General features: G+C 38.3%; 1 protein-coding gene across 1 annotated transcript in view; it reads right to left on the bottom strand.

Annotated features, from left to right (window-relative positions):
• Positions 1-12,985: 12,985 nt before the first annotated feature.
• Positions 12,986-20,822, bottom strand: part of hmga2 (high mobility group AT-hook 2) — a 42,020-nt gene continuing 34,183 nt past the window's right edge. Inside the window, exon 5 of the mRNA XM_029495560.1 lies at positions 12,986-20,342. Coding sequence (XP_029351420.1) covers positions 20,256-20,342 — 87 coding nt within the window. The 3' untranslated portion in view covers positions 12,986-20,255. The remainder of the gene's footprint in view (positions 20,343-20,822) is intronic.

The following is a 20,822-nucleotide window of genomic DNA, read 5'->3' as shown; positions in this document are numbered from 1 at the left end:
ACCTGCAGGATGAGGACAGGGAGAGAGAGGAGAGGAACTGGGAGAGACAGAGACTTTGGGAGAACATGGTTAGTAAATGCAGTACAAATTCTTAGAACTGGGAGAAACAGGGATTTTTAAGAAGCATGGTTCTTATCAGCGCATGCAGGGGGGGAAGAGATGCTCAGTCCTTCCCCCAGCATCCTAGGCCTATAGCAGCATAGCTAAAGAGTAGAGGACTTTAACTTTTTAACTATAAGCTCTGTCATACAAAAACGTTTTAAGCCTGGTCTTGAAAACTGCTGAAGAGTCTGTCCCCTGGACTGATACTGGAAGTTGGTTCTATAGAAGAGGAGCCTGATTACTGAAAGATCTGCCTCCAGATTTACTCTTGGAGACTAATCACAAGCTTACTATACATTATCCCGCAATTCCTTAATGTGGAAACCATATCCTCCATGTTCAGTGTGAAAATCCAGTGCAGTTGTTACGTTGATGCTCTTTGAATTTTTTGACATTTTTTTGAAGAGTAAACCGAGTCGTAAACTTGAACTACAGGCTCACTATCGCCCCCCACGTTGAGACAGCGGTACTGGCTGCCTCAAGGCAAGCCTTTTTCGTGTGGATTCACGTCAGATCAATCAGGCTTAAATATTACACACATACGAGAAATACAGTGCCGAACACTATAGAAACTAAAACGTATAATAAAAGTGTCTCCAAACATGATTATTGGATATATTAGAAACATACAGAGAAATGGTAACAAGCACGCGCCAAATGCACGCGCTCAACCCAGTTTGTGAGGGATTGCGCAATCTGGGGTAAAATGATCAAAACCTATAGGAACCACACCGAAATTGCGTTGAAAGCACAGACCAGTGGACAAATATTAATAGTATTTATTATTTCTTTTTTACTTCTCATGATGCCTCACCTGCTTCCCCTGACCGCACGTCCATGATCTACAGAAACACCAGGAATGGGAGAACATCCGTAAAACACCATCTAAATTAGAGGAGGTGTTATGGTCATTCTCAGAGGACAAGTCAAAAAAGGAGCGATATCAAAAATCTGCAAAGCACTACAACCAGAATCTAAGGACAACAACTTGGATGTATAAGAAAAGTGGGAGCTGGAAGCGAATATCATAATATTAGAAGAAGAGTGGGAGAAAACGTTTTGAGAGGGTCATAACATTACTGACAAACAAAGTTGGGAATTTGATTGGAAAGTGAAAATGTGTTATTTTTACACTGCGTTCATTACATCGAAATACAGCAACGCGACTAATTTATGATGGAGGGATTGTGAGGCAGTGGGTGATTCCACCCATATATTCTGGGATTGCCCAAAATTACAGAAATTCTGGAAAAATATTCAAAAGGAGATCAAACAGATTATGGGCATTAATTTATCTTTGGAACCAGCCATTTTCATTTTGGGTATAATACCTGTCAGCATCACAGATAAGAACTCTAAATATTTACTGAGAATCCCGCTATTGATAGCAAAAAGCACAATGACAGATTCCTGGTTGAAACCACAGCCTCCAAACATAACGCAATGGAGAGACAGGGTAAAAAAAATTTTGCTCATCGTGGGAAAAAAAATCACAGCAAGATTACAGTTGAAACCGGTCTTGTTTGAAGGAAGATGGTCATTACTAGTACAGGCAATGCCAGGACTCCAGTAACCTCCAACCCCTTTTATCTTATTTCATTTTATTTTATTTTATTTATTTTTTTACTTTTATTACAGGGGCGAATATCTCTGCTTTTCTGTATTGTTGTTAATCTCACTTGTAAGGGACTCCTATTCTGTATTATTGATTTTTTTCTTGAAGGACACAGATACTTTGTATTGTAGTTGTATTTTTTGAGTTGTGTGTGAATATCCAAAAGGTAAAACGGAAAAAATAAAAGATTTATAAAATCAAAGGGGCAAATATGTTCTGGATTGTCGTAAAGCGTTCTTTTTTTGTTTGTTTGTTTGTTTTGCTGTATGTGATTTATTTTTTCTATAAACATTTACTGGCCCGGACGTTACGTGTGCCCCGAGAGTTTAAGCGTTTCCTGTCAAATCAGCGCTGTAGTTAACAGTCCAGGTAGTTCTGTGCCGGTTAAGGTTGTTTCTTTGCGTGTGAGGGTTTGGCAACATTTTGTTTGGTTCGTAAGATATTAAGAAATATTAGATATTACTCATGATTTGGTTTGTTGACAATCACCGGCAATTCATTCATCCCTTAAAGAGTGCAGCAAGGTATGCGCGAAGTGTTTTAAAATTGTAAAAGTTTATGAATTTGCTGTGAAATTGTATTTTGATGTGTTAAAAAAACAGTTTCACAGTGCCGTAAGGATCACGAGGAGAGAAAATAAATGAAGACCTTAAGCATCAAGTCGATCTCACGAATCGTCATTCCAACGGCTGTTACACCAGGTAGGAGGTACAACAAACTCTGAGTCTCTCCCTGAACTCTGAGATGGGGAAACTGAGTATCCAGTTCCAGAACAGCTGATCTGAGTTGGTTCAATCAACTTTGAGTATGTTCACTTTGAGTTGCGCGTGTCCACAAAGCCATCATCAATACAGCCCTGATACCACGAGTCACCATGACAACCGAGAAAAAAAGGTCCAGTTATTTCAACCCGCTGGAGTTGGAGGTCTTAATGCAGGCCGATGGAGAGGATGAGCACGTTTCACCGTAAATGTAACACCGCTTCAGCAGCGAAGGAGAAACAGCAGGAGAAAACATTACTACCCGAGTCAACGCGTAAGTTTGGATGTATTCTTCGATTGATTTTAAATTTAATCGTAAGAGCTCGTGGCTTACAGTTATAAATATAAATGGGAATAAAATCTGATTTTCATTTAGGTGCAGTCCATCAGGAGAGAAGCGTACTTGGAAGCAGTAAAAAAAATTAAATATCAAAACATTATTAAAAAAGGTAAGGGATATTTTTGCTGGGCTATGATCGTACCTCACTTTGATTTTAGTTTGTTTTTTTAATTGAGTTAAAGTATTAAACAAAGTATAATTTATTATTTATTAGTATTATTAATTTAAACCCTTAACAAAATGTTTTAACGTCATCTCATTTAATAGCCCACTGAGTAGATGAACACATCATACAATGTTTACCCATTTTTATTTATTAAGTAATTAAAAAAATGACGATGTGTACACGAACGAAATAAAATCTACTAATTTGAGAAAAAAGATTAATATTTAAATTCTGCTTAGCAAACAGAAAGAAGGCAGAGGCCCCAAAAACGAGTAGAGCTGCCACCACCACCTCTGACAGAGGCTGAGGAGCTGAGGGCATCCCGGGGTCACCGCCCAGGACACAAGTGCCTATTTCAAGTATAAACTAGTCTTAAAAAAAAGTATATATATATATATATATATATATCTCCTCTCACCACCACAGTTGTGGATGGTGTCTCGTTCTGCCTCCGACTGAAACTATTGAACACCTGGCAGCTGTAAGAATTCCAGACTCAGATCTTGCCTCAGGTGGCTGTTCAAAGTATTCTGAAACAGAATCTTTTCCAAAGGAGGAGGAGGATGATGATGAAGAAGAAACACTGTCTGCTGCCACAGGGAGAGCAGCAGAATGTATATCATTTAAAGTAATAGACTATATGATTTCTAAATCAGTCACCTGCAATCCTGTTGAATTCCTCTTTATGTTTCTTAAAAGTTTGTGTCTCGGGAACAATCCCAACATTGGGAGCAGCTGTTTCAGTGCAAGAGTTATTTTTCTCACAGCTGTACACACTGTTGCCTTTCCAAAGTGCTCTGCATCACTGATGTTGTAAAGAAAATTACTGTATGCAAAAGAAAAAAAAAAAAAAAACTTGCTATGATGTGAGCACATATCCACAGTGTGTGAGGTTGGTGATGTATGGCCGGCGAATGTTATTGAGATAAACGACAGGTGCTCCTCTGGAAATGCCAGGACATCTAATCTCTCGCCAAGTAAAGCATTTCGAATCACTTGGCCTTCGATATCAATCGGTTTGCGAATGAATGGGCAATCCATGTACAGGTCACAAGCTCTATTTGAAACTTGAATAAACCTGGTTAGTTCCTTTATGAGGGTTTGTCTGTAGCCAACTAGATTATTTCAAGTTGTTTGCACATTTTACCCTTTTTCATAGTGATTTGGGAGATTGATATTTAAACTTAAAGCATAGCCTGGCTATGGCTTTTTCTTTTTTTTCCCAATATATTGTCCCTGAGTCAACTGTCCCCCCTGTTACTCTGTAAAGATCCCTGACCACACCCCCTGATTCTTCATCGAGTGACATGACACAGGAAATAGCTTACACTTTTGGAGGGAAAATCAAACACATCCTATTTTTAAAGTAAGTATCACTCTTTTATAAACCTTTTTTGCAATGTTTTAGAATTTTTGTCTGATGTGGTAGAGCATAAAACAGCCATACTGTTACACTTATTAATTAGTAATTTTTTAAAATACAGTTCACAAATATGTTAAAAATCTTTCATCGTTATCACCAAGTGCTAGCTTGTTTTTCATCATATGAGTTGTAATAAGATAATGTCAGCATAAAATGTTTCCTGTGTTATTGGTTTTCAAGGTAACGGGGGACATGCATTAAGAGGGTGGATGTAAGAAAGCTAGATGAACAAATTTTTCAAGCATATGTTGGTTTTTATTATTGATTATGAATTGATTTATATACTGCTAAAAGATTTGTTGAAATGTCATGCTTGTATTTGTCAAGAAAAGGCACTGCCGTCTGCTGCGGAAAAACAACTACGGTACAGGGCATGCTAAGATACAGACCCTGAAAGAAGGCAGATTTATCTAAATAAAGAGAATGATAGATTGAGAAGAGAGAGAAGGAAGAAAAAAAAAAGAAGGTGTCACATCTCAGTAAAAGAGAGAAGAGAGCCCAGAGAAAGATGTGGTGAGATAGAAAGAGAAAGCTGAGGGAAAGAGCCAGGAAGATGACTTTTCTACAAAGGCACCCTCTGGCACCAGGGCCCTCAAGGTCAGAGTTGCATGTGTGTGTGTGAACATGGATTACTGGGGATGTAAGTCCATTTAGGCACGTTCTGTACACAGCGGTTAGAGTGATTATTAACTGTGAAAATATGCTTACTCTGTTTTAGGCAATTGTTGGACAGAGTAATGTGAGGCGAGGGAGAAGGAGACTGCACATTGAGATTGAACAGCTATAGGCCTTATTAGAGAGGGGAAGGAAGAAAAAGGAAAAATATAAGAGGTACCAGTGCTCGGTAGGAATGGAAAAATCACCATGCTCTAGAGTGAATTTAACAACACCATTAGGAGACAACTATTCCTGCAGGAGTCAATAATTGATGACATCAAAATAAATACAAAAGCAGCAAGAAGGAACAAGACAAACAAATTATTACAAAAACAACTATTGGAGAAAAGAGGCTGATCGAGAAACCTGTCAGCATAAAACCCATGAGAACTTACAGTTCATGGCCAACATCCTGTACAGCCAAGGTCTGACAGCATCAAAAAACCTGGAGGAAATGGCAGATGCAACAATGTGTGGTCCAAAATCCAAACTCTATGCATATGGTGAGTGTAAAGACTGTGTCCTCTCAACAAATACAATGTTGAGACCTCCTACAAACACAGAGGTAGAAATTACCAAATGGTCTTTAGAGCACAATAACAAACTGAATGATTGAGAGGAGTCAGTGAGAAGGTCAATGACTAAGGTAAAAAAAAAAAAAAGTGATGACAACAGAGGATGCACTTATAAGTGAATTCCAGCACAGACTGTTCAGATTTAGGCAGCACACCTTTAATATCCGATGGCAATACAAAGCCTACAGACAGCTGAGGGATAACTTGCGGAACAATGAATGTCTTCTATGTGTCGATTTTAGCGAGAACTATGTAAGTATGCAGAGGAAATTCAATCTGTCCGCTTTGGAGGGTCACACCAACAAGCCACCCTTTATACTGAAGTGCTATACACTGCAGCTGAAGCATCTCCAGTGACTTTCTGCTCCATCTCGCCTTCCAGACACCATGATCCCCCAGCAATATGTGTCCACCTCGACCCTGTGTTGACATGGTGAGGGAGAGATATCCTCTGATTAATCGTGTCTTCAGGGATGGCCTTGCTACACAGTACAAACAGAAGGGAAACTTTTCCTTGTGTGAGAAGGAGATGTTGAGAGGAGAGTGATGGATGTGCCCCCACTTGTGCTAATAAAAGGAAAAATGAAAATCCACCAGGTGATCAGCCTCTTTCCAGGGACAATTAAATACCTTGACGTAACTTGCCTTTGCCAGGCAGACAAGATGGGTTAGGGAGAGGAGGCAAACCGACGCCACACTGATGAACTGTCACAAACTGAGGTCATTACAAAGGCAAAACATTGGGCAATGGTGCATTGTGACCTATGATGGCAAACCCTACCCAGGACTCATCCTAGATGTTGAAGATGATGTCAGAGTCAAGTGCATGCACAAATATGGAATCAATAAGTTCTACTGGCCAAGTCCACGAGATGTTATCAATTCGTACATGGATGACCAGATAGTGTGCCTGATGAGAGAGCCACAACCTTTAAATAAGAGGTCTGTCCACCTGGAGAAGACAGTGTGGAGTTTCTTGGTTGTTGACGTGAATAATTGATTGAGGTAAATAGTCACAAAATATGAATGTGTTGTAGCTTGTGTAGGGCAGAGGGGGGCAGGATGGATTGAGAGGGTGAAATGTTAATGGTTAATTGTTGTTAACCTGTTACTGAAAGTAATATTTACAAATGTAACGCTCATTTAAATGTTTAATAAACTGACTATCGTTAATGAAATGTATTGTTCCTTGATGTAAGATCCATCCTGTTACCTGTCTGTTTTTTGATAGTAATTAAATAAAACCAACAAATATTAAGCCTGTCTTTGTGGTTACTTACAGAATATAAATTAACACAATTAAATCACTTAAAAATACAGACACATTAAAATCCCATTTGATTCAAAAACATGTGTGGAAGAGACATTGTACCTTAAATTAAAGCAAGACTCTTTTATGTAATTCATTATTTTTGTGAATATTTGCTAAAATAATTTCAATGATAAATTAAGGAACATTTTAACTCTAATGGGACTGTTACAATAGCTGTACATTCAAAAACATATATTAAAAGATATATGTTAAGAGATGACAATGTCCGGTAACAGGGAGGACATTTGGTCACATTCAAAGCATTTTGTCAAATTATTAGACCGAAATTTTCTGAGCTGGACCAATATAGTCTTCCAATATAGTATTCAGATGAAATAACAGACTCATGGAAAGTTTTATCTTTTTTTTTTAACTAGGCTGAAAAGGCACCGAGTAGTAGGAATGACCATACGCCGCTCTCAGTAATGTCCCACTCGTCCTGCGTGAGTCTCGCAAAGACTTGAGATCGTTAATTTAAGTTTTAAAATTAGTTTTAGCATTAGCATGCTATTTTAGCCTGCTCACTGCCGTCTTCCCTCGCTGGAGTCTGCTCCTTTTTCCGCCAGAAGTTGGTTTCTGTTTGTCGCCAAAAGAATGGAGATGTTTGTTCGTTTGTGTTTAAATAATCTTGTGCTCGTCTCCGGCTCTGTTTGCTCTGTACATGTTGTCACTGCTAAATGATACAGATGGCTGCTGAATGTGATATTAGTCCATCTGGATTTGATTGTTAAACTGAGGTAGCGAAATGCGTTTTCTGGTTACCATATTAAGTTTGGTTACCTAATGCTTTATCTATATATATATATATATATATATATATATATATATATATATATATATATATAAAAAACCGAGTTACGTCATTTATATTTGGGTTTCCTGTTGAATTTTAATGCGGAAGCCTTGAAAGCAGAAACTAACCTGTTTAAAACCAATTTGTGTTTTTTTTTTGTTTTGTTTTTTTTTTTTTTTGTAATTTAATTTTACTGTGCAAAATTGATTCTTTCATTGTAATAGTTCATATGTTAAAAAAGCCTTTTCTAGCACTCTCACAGCTAACAATTTCTGTGTTTAATATATGACAGAGGATGCCTCCCAGGGAATATTTGCTCAGTTTACTAAAATTATTGCTTAATACTTAAATTTACAGATAGCATCTTTAAATATATTCTATTAATATATTTTGATCTACAGTGTTTAATTTCACATTATCCAATTCTCTAAAATAACTACTGTAGTACTGTAAATGTGCAGTAATTCCTATTTGATTAAAGATACATATTTTGTTTATACATTATGTCATTGTTTTTTTATTTGGGGAAACAACAATTATGTAGGAAATCAGTGTAGATGGACATGAAATGACCACTAAATACCCAAAATTAACAGGGATTGTCCTTAAATGCTGCTATTTTAGATGCATTTGTAATGTATTTAGCTTGTTTTTCCACTGTTCTAATGTTGTTTTTTAATATACAAATTCTCTAAAGTAACACATCAATGCTGTGAATTTGCAGACACTGATCTTTAATTTTATAAACCTAGTTTGTTTTTATGCGCTATAATATTATTGTACATGGGAACATTTGTCTTTTAACATGAAATTACTGTAGGTAGATTTGGCTTTTTCCTAAAATAAATAATGTATACCATGAAATTACAGAGATTAATATGAAAGGTATCTGATTGTAATGTTTTTTGACATAGTATGTATGTCATTTTACAGTATAATTGGAATTTAACAACTGTAATATACTGTATTTAAATTTATTTTGACTGTAGAAATCTACTCTGTTTTTACAGTTATTGTATGCAGTTCTGTGATACAGTTATTTACTGTAATTTTACGGTATCTGTTTGGAAACTGCTGTCGGTGCTTTTACCTTCTTTTAACAATGTATATGTTATCATTGACTTATCACAGGTCTTAATATGGACTGAGCTCCCAACTCCGACAGTGACAATGGGACGTCCCTGTTAATAGATGGTTTAACATGGACATATTTGTCACTCTCGGGGATCAGTCCTGTATTTTTCCGATCACAGAGTGAGGAGAAGTTTGTCTGAGTTTATTCTATTGACTGAATAAAAGCATGGGCAGTTGATTACACACACAAATCTACACAAGACTTTTCCACTGTTCATCTAGACCATGTTGCTTAGCCCTTCTGTCTTGCATCCAAAGTGGTTAGGGTTAGGGTTAATGATATAAGCAAATACTAATATCAGTGGGGCAGAATAGTGGTTAGAGCTGTTGTCTCACAGCAAGAAGGTCATAGGTTTGATACCTGGGCCTGGGACCTTCTGTGAGAAGTTTGCATGTTCTCTCCATGCTTGCATGGGTTTCCTCAAGTTACTTCAGTTTCTTCTCACAGTCCAAAGACATGCATGGTTAACTTAAGCTGCCTGTAGGTAAGAATATGAGTGAATCAGAGTGGTTGTTTGTCTCTGTCTTTCTCTATATGAAGGAACTACAATGGACTGACATCCTGTCCAGGGTGTACCCAGCCCTCGCTCATTGTGAGCTAGGATTGGCTCCAGCACCCCCCACAACCCAGAAATGGATAAGCAATAGAGGTTGAATGAAATTAACGAATGAATAATATCAGTCACACAGGACACAGCCCAATGGGAGAGGATTCACACTGAAGTTAACAGGCTTTCATGTACAGGCAGCCAGTCAGCCAGCTCACAAGACAGGACCCCAGCATCCCAGATCTGTGGCTGGGAGAAGCCGGGACTGAGCCAAATCCTGCTCAGTTACCATGAAGCTACTGCATATTATGGACACATATGTTAGGGAGCCCTTGTATTGCGGTGCACCCCTTGTGAGTAAAAAAAAAAAAAAGACATAATCACAACAATCACTGGAAAGGGTGATCTGTATTGTCATACAACAGATCACAGCCACAACCAGTAGACTGTTAAAACACTACAGTGAATTTCAATTTATTTCATTATACAATCTAACTAACTTTAGAAATTTCTGGACCAAGGTTCTGTGTCTGTCTCAGTTGCTCAGTTGGATTGTACCGCTCAGTTCAAAATGATCCACTAGATGTCAGTGCAATACTAGTTTTTATTTATTTATTTTTTATTTATTTTTATTATTTTTTTTTTTTACTTTTTAATCCAGAGCAGGGGCAGCATGGTGGAATAGTGGTTCGCTCTGTTGCCTCACAACAAGAAGGTCGCAGGTTCAGTTCCTGGTCTGGGACTTTCCTATGTTTGCATGTTCTCCCTGTGCTTGTGTGTGTTTCCTGGTCTTGGGTTGTATGCAGTTTAGTGACAGTGTAAATGTATATTTCAGGAGGGGAAACTGAAGGAACAGATAGAGAAGAAAACATTAAAACACGTAAAACTGTCCCAGTCTTGACTGTGCTGTGTGTATTAGTTATATGTGTTCTGAACAGACTGCTTACCCTGTACAAAATAGTAAACACCTCTCTCCTCAGCATGTCTGGCCCCTGAGTAAGATGCATTCACAAACTCTGCTATCCTATGTGTTTTGTCATGACACACTTGAGGTGGAATTTCCCCAAAACTAGCTTCAGGTTACCATTGCTGTTTTTATGCCAACAGAACTCTTTTTCCGCCGTCATTAAACATTTTGGCTTCTTATAGGTGCATACTAATCTCATTTCTCATGAATCCCCAGAGGACGTGTTTTTCCTTCATTCCAGTCCTGTCTTATCTTACTGTGCAGCTGCCAAAGAATTTGCAGACACATCACTGAATAGCAGCGCATGGCTTTGATTCTTGCAGAAATGTGAATGGTGCACCATTACGCCACTTAGGAGTGGTTTTGAGCGGCAAGTGGAAAAGGGTGGTGGGGAGGGCGCCTTGCTGTTTTGGTTCAGTCAGCCTTCAGAGCCTGTGCTTCATTAAACTGAGGTCATGCTCAAAAGCCAGGAGGAGGCAAAGAAGGAGGTCCACTTTCAGAAGTGAAGCAGGGGGAAACTGAAGCCCAAATGAATCACAGAAGTAGGAAGAGGACAGGAAGTTATGGTGAAATAATTCTTTGATTACTGGGATCTGGAGGGAATGACGGGGCGCTGAGCTACTGAGAGAAGAAACAAACTGAAAGTGAGTCAGTGGATTGAAATGATCTGATGTTAGTTACCAGGCATGCATCAAGAGGGGTACTGGGAAGGGATGAGATCCCATCCATGCACACCAAAATGCACTTTCCAATGTCTGACTTGGGGATGGATCACAGACAAGAAATACAGACAACTAGCCTATCAAATTAAATGAAATTGTGTAAAACTGATACAAGAAACAACTACCTTTGTGTCGAATCTTATTGCCAGTGCATATCATTCATATATGCAAAGAATAAAGTGTGTACAAACAGAAGCAGAAGAATACAAAATGAGTTGGTAAAGGCAGTACAAGATTAACACATCTCTGTGCTAGTGAGTACTAATATTCAAAAGCCCCATGATGAAATGGAATTTCAGTAATTTAGTGAAGTCAGCATTCTAGATCTCAAGGAGTCTTGAGCCCCTAGCCAACTGGCCACTCTCCCTGTTGTTAATCCAGCCCTGGGGAAAGGTGACGAATGACTTTACAGGTGTCCAACAAGATCCCAGTATATGACAATCAAAATAACTTTGTGTGAGTAATTATGAAATGGATTTGGCTTTCTATGTAGTCCTGCACAAAAACCTCTGTAAAGACATTTTAAACTCAAACCAGCCCATTCCTCAAATTCCTCAAATCCTCCCTCTAGTGTAGCCTCAGTGATCTCACACACAGATGCACCTTGTAGCCACACAAACTTAGCAGAGGCAGGTTGGTCATTTCTGCCTGCAGAAACACATATTCAAATCCACCCTGTTTTGGGGCTTACTGGAAGGAGCAGGCAGGAGAAAAAGTCATGACACCTGAATCACATCTTTAACAGCCACCCTCAGTGATCAGGCCATATCCAGTTACTGCAGATGGCACAGTATCCTATCTATTCACAGACATGTTCTGCTTGACCATGTTTCTGGGTATGGCATGCCTCACAGCAAGAAGGTTGCGGGTTCAGTTCCCAGCCTGGGGCCTTTCTGTGTGGAGTGTGGACTTTCTGTCCAAAGACATGCATGTTTAGATTCTAAATTGTCCGTAGGTCTTAGTGTGAGTGTAAGTGGTAGTTCATCTCTATCTGTCTCTATGAACCGGTGAACTTTGAAAGCTATACTCTGCCCTCACCCAGTGTGAGCTAGGATTGGCTCCAGCACCCCCCACGACCTGGAAATGCACAAGGGGTAGAAAATAACTGAATGAATGTTTCTGGGTATGTTGAGGTGAAAAAAACCTGCTCCCTGCAGAGATAACCCTGGGAATCATTCTGCAGGGAATACCTCTTCTTCCAAAGATCCAGGAATGATAATTGGTTTACCAACCAGGTCTTAGGCAGTAGTGGCACCTGCTTTGGTGCCACATCTCCTCGAACCTAGATATGGATCTTCCAGATGTAATTTCGGGCTTACCAAGATGACTCACTATAGGGTAATTCACTGTCCTCAGAGAACACACTTTCTACATTAACCTCTTCATCCCTTTACAGTGGGGAGCAGAATGGAACAAATATAAACCTTGTCTGGTGTATGCCTAAATATAGGGGAAGGGTTAGACTGATTGTTGCTTGTCTATGGACGATATGACATGGACTAAATTAATGTCTAAATAAATAAATTCCTAATACACAAATAAATAGACAGATTAACAAATATAAATGCGTGCAGAAATGCAAAATGCTAGCAAATTTTTTTTCCAATGCATTCACTTATTTGTACTATACATAATGACATTAAACAGGGATTGGCCCATACCAGCTCTCTTTCTTTCAGGTTCAGCACACAGATAGTCCCACTGCATTCTGCAGTTCATGGGCAGTGAGGGCAAGTCAGAGTTCCTTGAAGAAGTGTTCACAGGAAATCAATTTCCCATTCATGTGTGATATGTAAGGATGTACAGATCCGTTAATTAATTTTTGGTGTCATTTTGTGTGAAATCAAAAGCCCACACTTTTGTTTTATGGATGCCATACATTTTATTGTGCTGAATAAAACACAGTAAATATCTATAAAGACTCGGTTTAGCAAGCAAGCAAAATTTGTAGTGAGCTCAAAGATAGCAATATTAGGTGGATATAGAAAGCAATAAAAGTTAGACACTTTAGAAGACATTTGAAATGATAAAGAAGGCAGAAGGCAGAGGGAGAGCATGGAAATTTCTCCACCTACCTCACAGCTAAACTACATAATATTGCATAAGGTAAGAAAATATCTTTTCAAAGGTTATATGTCCAGTATTACTTAATGTTGACTGAGAGGCAGAGAAAAACAGTCTTACAAATTGATCCCCCGCAAAAATAAACAAAAAAATATATATATGTGTGTGTGTGTGTGTGTGTGTATATATATATATATATATATATATATACACACAGTACATGCCAAAAGTTTGGACACACCTTCTAATTCAAATGAATAGGAGAGTGTGTCCAAACTTTTGGCCTGTACTGTGTATATATACACACATACAAATTCAAGATGTTCTCCGTCGGCTCTCAGACACTTGGATATTAAACAGTATTTAGGTTTGAAAACGAGGTAAAAGTAGGCCTTTCTGGAGGTAGTAATGTGTATTTGATTGTACTAGAACATGATATCATGAAGAGAAAAGATCAGCTTCATTAAGACTCCCAGAGATGAAAGCTTATCAACAGCGGCTCCTGTGATTATTCTTCCCAATGCTGAGGTAATTTCACCTCCAGATAAGATTAGCTGATGGTTTATACTGCACTGAACTGGGAATGTAGATGTCATCTATAACTGGTATTACCATGTGATCTGTATCTGGATTGAAAATTACCTGGATTTTCATATTCAATTTGGCTCTACATGGATTGACACATTTAGATGCTGGTAGCATTGACATAATAGGCATTCCTTTAGATTAGAAAACATCTTCAGTCTCTCATTTCAAGTCTTCTTCAATTCAGCATGATGTCCATTTTTTAAATGATGCTTCCATTTGGAGAAAAACAGACCATGAAGCAAGGTATGAATTAGGGGGGCGAACGCTGTGTGATTGACAGACTGTACCACTCAATCAGGATAGAGTAAAGAGCAGGTTTCACCCCTCGCTCCTCTTCCAAATATGGTTTTCTCTGGTGCACAAAAACCAGCTGAGCTTTGGTTCGCCAACTGGACCAAAAGCAAAGGCATGAAGTCACAACTATCCTGTAATGCTTTTTTAAATTTAAATTCAAGAGGAACTTCAGACTGTGAGGGTGTACATATCTTTTCAAAGCTTGTTTTTTCTAATTTGGATAGGTACAGATCACATGATAATACAGTGTCAGGAGCTCTGTGGTGTGGTGGTGGTGTGGTGTTCAATAATAATTCAAATGATGAAGCCCATCTGTGTCAAAGCTATTTGTTCAAGGCAACTGATCCACCTGCTTCAACAGGAGCACACAGTTCATACAGTATTTCTTGATGGAATGATAGCAGCTTGTCATTTTATCTGTTTAGATCCGTTGGATGGTTAGACATACTATTTCCTGCACAGTAGTTGGGTGTTAGTAGTTCAAAGCACCCAATTTTTTACCCAAATTTTCCAAGTAACATTTCGACCGAGAACTGCCATTGCTTACACTTGTGTGATGTTTGTGAATCATACATATGTTGTGAGTGTTAAGTCCTGCTAGAGCGACTGAGGAGGACACCACTTTAATTCCTGATTCCTCCTATCCACATGCTTAATGTGCTTGGGCAAAATATTGACCCTTAATTGCCTCTGATGTAACATCAATGTGTGACTATGTGTATTGGACGCACTGTGTGTGTGAGATGGTCAATGTGACTTGTAATGTAAAGCACTTTGAGACTGGATGAGTAATGTGTGTGTCACAGCTGTTGGCACTGATCTGCGAAAAAACACGTGTTCACACTGGCTGCATCACTGCTGCTACTTACATAGAGATTGCAGGACATGTAAATGTTCAATTTCTCTTAATTTTAAGTGAATTCTGATTTGTATTGGACATTAAATGTCTTTAAAATGGTTAAAGAATGTCTTTGTATTTCTTCATATCTGTCACATAGATAAAATTGAGCCTGAACACAGAAACACTTAGTAGCTATGATGTCAAAACAACTGTCATCCACTTTTTTCTCTGTGTATTTCTACTGCTAGATAGCATGTACCACGTACATCTCACACAGACAGTGTGTCTGCACTAATATGTTAACATGGCTGTTAGAATGAAAACTGGGACATTTCGCAGTCCCACACACATAACGCATCCAGTGTGTTTCCAACCTTAACCATAGTGACAGTGTGTCGCTGACAATACTTAAGCTGCTAAATGTCATTTAGAACCTATTTTTGTGCTGACAGTAGGTTAATGATGATCCTGAGGTCTTTTCACAGTCGTCTTTAATCAGAATTGTCTTTAATGGCCAAGTTTGTGCACACAAAGAAAGAATTTGACTCTGGTTCACTTCACTCTCAGCATGCAAGCATTTTTAGATGGGAAATATCTCTCAAAGTAGCCCAATTGGAAATAAAGATTAATACTGTGATTTTCCCTGGGCAGATTAAACTTTCTGACTTCAATCCTCAGAACATGGCCCATAAAAATATTCATTAGTGAACTAGGGATTGGTTAGATTGTAAGCAGCCACACAAACACTTACACTGTAGTTACAGTCTTGCTATGTATGTTTCTATGGCCAGGACTGCCACAGCTGTGATTCTGTTAGTGGCGAATAAACCCTGACTGGATGATAAGGGGTCAGATCGCAATAGACCAAGGTGAAATATGCTTTATATTTCGATTGACACTCTGAAATACTGTGCAGATTGCTGGTCAGTGTGTTAAACTGTTCAGTACTGGTGTTGCTGCTGAAGACAGGTTGACAGGATCAGTGTCACTCCTCTGAGGTTCTACCTCTGGCCAAGCTCATAATACCATGTTAACTTTTCAAAGGTTGCCATGATGATGCCATGAAAAATTATATAATCTATCACTAAGTGAAAAAGCAATTCCATATACATCTGGTTTAACCATATAACATGTCAAGAAAATCACATTTGTGTGAAGTACACAAAACAGCTAATCAAGTATACTGATCTCTACTAATACAAAAAAACATACTCATGAATGCAATATACAAAATCCAAACATATCTGTTTCAAAACCTGAAAGTCACTTTAAAGGTGAGAATCCAAATGCACTGAGATTGGAAGCTTGAATGATCAATACTTTATATAAGGAGCTTCTGTAGTCCTGATATGGATCCTGTTATCTGTCAATGTAACTCAAACTAGGAGTAAACCGGCAAAATAATTCCTTTTTCAAGACTGGAGGTAGGTATTTGTCAATTGAGTCCATTTTATATCAGCCTATTTGAGGTACTATACATATATAGGTAGTACACAACTCAGGAAAGACAACTATTCAAAGCCAAAAAACAAGCGTTTGTAGTTATATTAGTGTCATACAAACACTTGATCTGTATTAAACCACTGTTTAAATCAGTACAAAATAAATTCAAGTTAACAGTTTGTCAAACAGAAGTCCCAGTTTGCAGATAGTGTAAAATATGTTTCATTACAATGTTTAGATACAAACCAACATCGAGGTGAACGTGAAAAACAGTACATAAAAGGTTAGCTGCTTCTGTGTTTAAGTATAAGAAAAAAAGAAAAAAAAGACAACCGAATCCATAAATCTCTGAAGGTATGGTAAGTCAGTGCCAGGGTTCCATGGAGACAAACTCTAAAAACTGTATCTTAGAAATAAATATATACTGTATCAAAAATATTCATTCATTTTTTTAGCATGGAAAGAAAAACTGAAACTATAAAAAAAAACATATGGTTTGTAGCTATGGTGCTGAAATATGGAAATATGGACATGTGAATTATAAAGTTAGACTGCAGGCTTTAGTGTCTGTCTCCAAAGGAAAATTCAGGCTTTTTCTTTTGAACTGGTCTTATTTCACAGTTTTCACCATTATTACTGAAGGTTATGATGACATTTCAGTCACATTGCTAGTAGCAGAGCTCTGGAGTCACCTGGCAAAGTGATCAAGTAAATTGCGTCCTCAGATTGAAATTCTAAAAAATAAAAATAAAATAAAAACTTAAACTCTATCCAGAGTGTCAACTGGAATTCTGGCTCCGCTTCTCTGGTCAGTGTTTAACATCAGAATGTGCAGTAATAAAAGTTATTGTGTGTATCATCAGATTTTGTGTTCAATTTTAAAACATCTTCTAATTGTATGCTTAAAACTGAAAGCCACAACTCATTTTAGTGAAAATATTGTGATGTTGTTATTAAAATGGATGAGTTTTATAAAAGGTCCCATTTGTCACTGGCATGTTTTTTATTTTTGAGTGCTAACATCTATAAAAAGATACATTTTGGGATTTTAAGAACCAAAAACTATCATTTTTTAATCTCCATTGATTTTCTATGAGGTTTTGAGCAAGTCAGTCAGCCAATCAGAAGAGAGGATCTGAGCCTCTGTTTTAGAGGTATATATTATAGCCTAGAACTGTATCTTGGTAAATCTGACAGGTAAATGTAAACAGCTAGATTGCTGCTGCTTTGCTTTACCAAAGGCTATACAAAAACTGAGAGATAAGCTCCAAATAGCAGATTTCAGATAAAGACTTGAGGAAGGAAAATCCTGCACCACTTGATGGTGGTCCAAGCTAGGGCCACAGCTGAAGATGGTGACTGTATGACTATGACATCATAGTATTAAGATAGCTCCTCAAAAAAGGAAGCTTCCTCCAATATGGGACTTTAAATATTAAGACAGTGGGTGTAGTCCTTGAAACCCATCATAACCTACAGGACAAGGATAAAAAAAAAAAGCTGTATTTTCCTTTAATGTTGATGAACATGACTCTATAACGGTCAACCTCCACTTCTTTGTGGAGTTTGGTGAGTTAACTGAATCAAACAAAACTTTTGCAGATTAGTTGTCATCCCCCCATGACAAGAACAACCGGTGTGACCTCGCTTTAATGTACAGTATAAAGTAAAAACACATGGTCGAATATCTGAACATGCCCTGCCATCCCATGCATTGCTTTGTGTGTACTGAGCAACAGCGTTTTATAAGCTGGTTATGCTGAGTCAGAGGTAGTTTGAAATAATGAGAAGACGTTGCCTATCAGTGACTGTCAGGTTTCCTTTAACTTGAGGCTCCCTGGAGTTACAATGCGAGATGAGTCATCCAATGTCACACTGCTACTAAATCCAGGTATCAAGTGTGTTGAGAGGTATTGCGTGGTTTGTTCTTGTGGTTTTTGTTCTTGAGGTTTGAAAACAAGGCAGAGCAGGTCTATGGATTTAGTAGCAGTGTGACATCAATGATAGGATCAAGGTATTAAAGCTATGTCGTACAAAAAACAAACTGAATGAACTTAAGATAATGTTAATGTAAATCTGAGCAGTTGGAATCATACAGTAGTCTGATGCAATGTGAAACAGCTTGGGTGTGGAGTACCAACAGGATGAGGAGGTGTCTCAACCACAGGGACGAGACAAAGATATCTGACAATCATGCTGAGATGAAACCGTCCTGGGCAAAGCTGTGACCTTAGATGTCAAAATTAAAGCTTTGAATACATATCCGAGGCATGGCTGAACTGGACTCTTTCTATTAAGCACAATTGATTTTCCGACAGTGGGAAAAATAAAGATATTTTTTGTGTGCACAAGAATCTGGGTCCACATTTTAAATCAATGTGGTTTGAGGGACTTAATATGTTCATTTGTTGAAGAATGTGAATGCAATCAGATTTTTTAAAGTGTAGGTGAAAGAATGTGAAGGAGCTGAAAAGGCCAAGGGCTCACTTGAGCTTTACCAGCTTTAACCTGTGATTACAGGCAGCTAATTTTTGGAAAAATGGGGACAACAAACGATCTTTGGCTAGGTGCAGAGTCCAGTCTGCAGAAAGCACGTAAACCTGACAAAAGTCAGGTCTCATTTTGGGCCACAGATGATCTAATCATCAGCTGGTAATTTCAGGTGGCACTACGAAATGCTTCATCTGAGCATAACAGCAATAATTAGTTAGCCAGAGTTGGACGAATTTGTTTAGCCTAGAACTGGAAGCAAAACCAGATCACAGCCCAGCCTTAGATTAAAAGATCCCTTAGAGAGTTTTAATTTATTTGTCAACTGGTAATCATATAAATCAACCACCCTTTCAGGTGTTGCTCTGAGATTTTAAACAGTCAAAGACATTTTGATTGGATTCTAATTCAACGCTGGACATAATGTAGCTTCCTGTGTTAATATGCTAATTATTGTGTATTATTAGAATTTACCAGGAAGGATTGGGATGCTTGTCTTTGTAACTAACATCATCTATCTGTAGTTACTTACAGTACATTTACTCTATCAATAAAGACTTGCATATATCTCAGCCTCTCAAGGGCCTTTGTATTGGGTGCTGTGCTGTTTTGTTCCTGCATTTTGTTCCTGCATCTGCAAGTTAATCTAGAGAAACTAATATGTGCCACTGCTAACAGGGATGATCTTTGCTTAGCCACAGGACAAACTACTGCCATGAGAAAACATTTCTGTGTCCCCCTGTATTTAGCGGTCTGACACCATATTGACATCGGCGGGAAGGTCAGGGTTGTTCATTTGTTTGAGGGCCACAAGTGATAAACTGGAACTGTAGACATTTTGTTCTACATCTCTGTATGACAAAAACAGGCTGTTCCAGTCTCTCCTCCACTGTCAACATCTGGAGAATCAGTCAACAAGGTGTGTGATAGTGTGTGTACTGCAGAATGATACCGTGGGCCTCATTCATTTGATAGTGGCTGCATTTGTGTGTTTGTTTGCAGTTGATTCTCATTGAGGAGTGTCGGTTTGTTTTACATGTCTGTTTGTGCCTGATCTGAGTCTGCTGTAAAAGGCAGAATTGAGATGAGCTTTGCTTATGTGATTAGCCAACAGGAACCAGCAGCAGTACAGTTAACCAAAGGTTTGTGTGAGCTGTTCCCTTGCTGCTGTGTCCTTAGTCCTCTGTAAAAATGGTGCAAAGGAATTCAAAGATGCGTAGTACGGAACATCTCTGGCTATTCAGTGACGGATCAGTGTGGATGCACACAAAGATTGAAAAACGAACATGAAAGTTCTGGATCTGAAATTAAACCAAGTAAAGTAAAGTTGGAAAAAGTAAAAAAATAAGTGGTCAAGGCAGCCTTTTCCCTTTGAAAGACCTGACACCTGAATGAGGTAGAGGTTTGATGGTGTGGAAACTCAGTCCTTTTCTGGGGACTCTCCAGCCTCAGCCTCCTCCTCCTCTTCTTCTTCTTCTTCCTCTTCTTCTTCTTCTTCTTCTTCTTCCTGCAAATAAAAACAAGATGAGCTATGCCATTTCAACTCTTTTGGAATCAATTGTCTATTGTATGAGAAAGGAAATACAAAACACAACGCAAAATGCAATTAGATATAACTAGTATTGTATGTGTATGCTCCCCTCTCAGCTCCACCCACATAAAGACAATGGAGACAGTATAAAGAAAAACTACTAAATAATAGCATTTAGCTTTTAAACATAAAAATTAGCCCTCTTCACTCATATTAAGTCAATTTAAGTTAAGCTAGTGGTTAGAGTTTGAGGACGTGACGAGGTCAGTGAGGTAAAATACTGGTAACAGTATTTTGGGCAGTTTGTGGGAAGAATCAGTTCAGACAGATACAAAGAGTTAATATTAATCTAAATGTGATGCAATAAAAGCATGTACTGACATCTCCAGAAGGTTTAACTATTATGTGACTGAAAACTGTTATATCACAAATAAACACACACACACACAGTGTATT

Source organism: Echeneis naucrates, chromosome 23, assembly GCF_900963305.1.
Source record: "Echeneis naucrates chromosome 23, fEcheNa1.1, whole genome shotgun sequence".
Taxonomy (NCBI): domain Eukaryota; kingdom Metazoa; phylum Chordata; class Actinopteri; order Carangiformes; family Echeneidae; genus Echeneis; species Echeneis naucrates.
The sequence above is the reverse complement of the archived record's forward strand: the minus strand, read 5'-3'. Positions and strand labels throughout refer to the sequence as shown.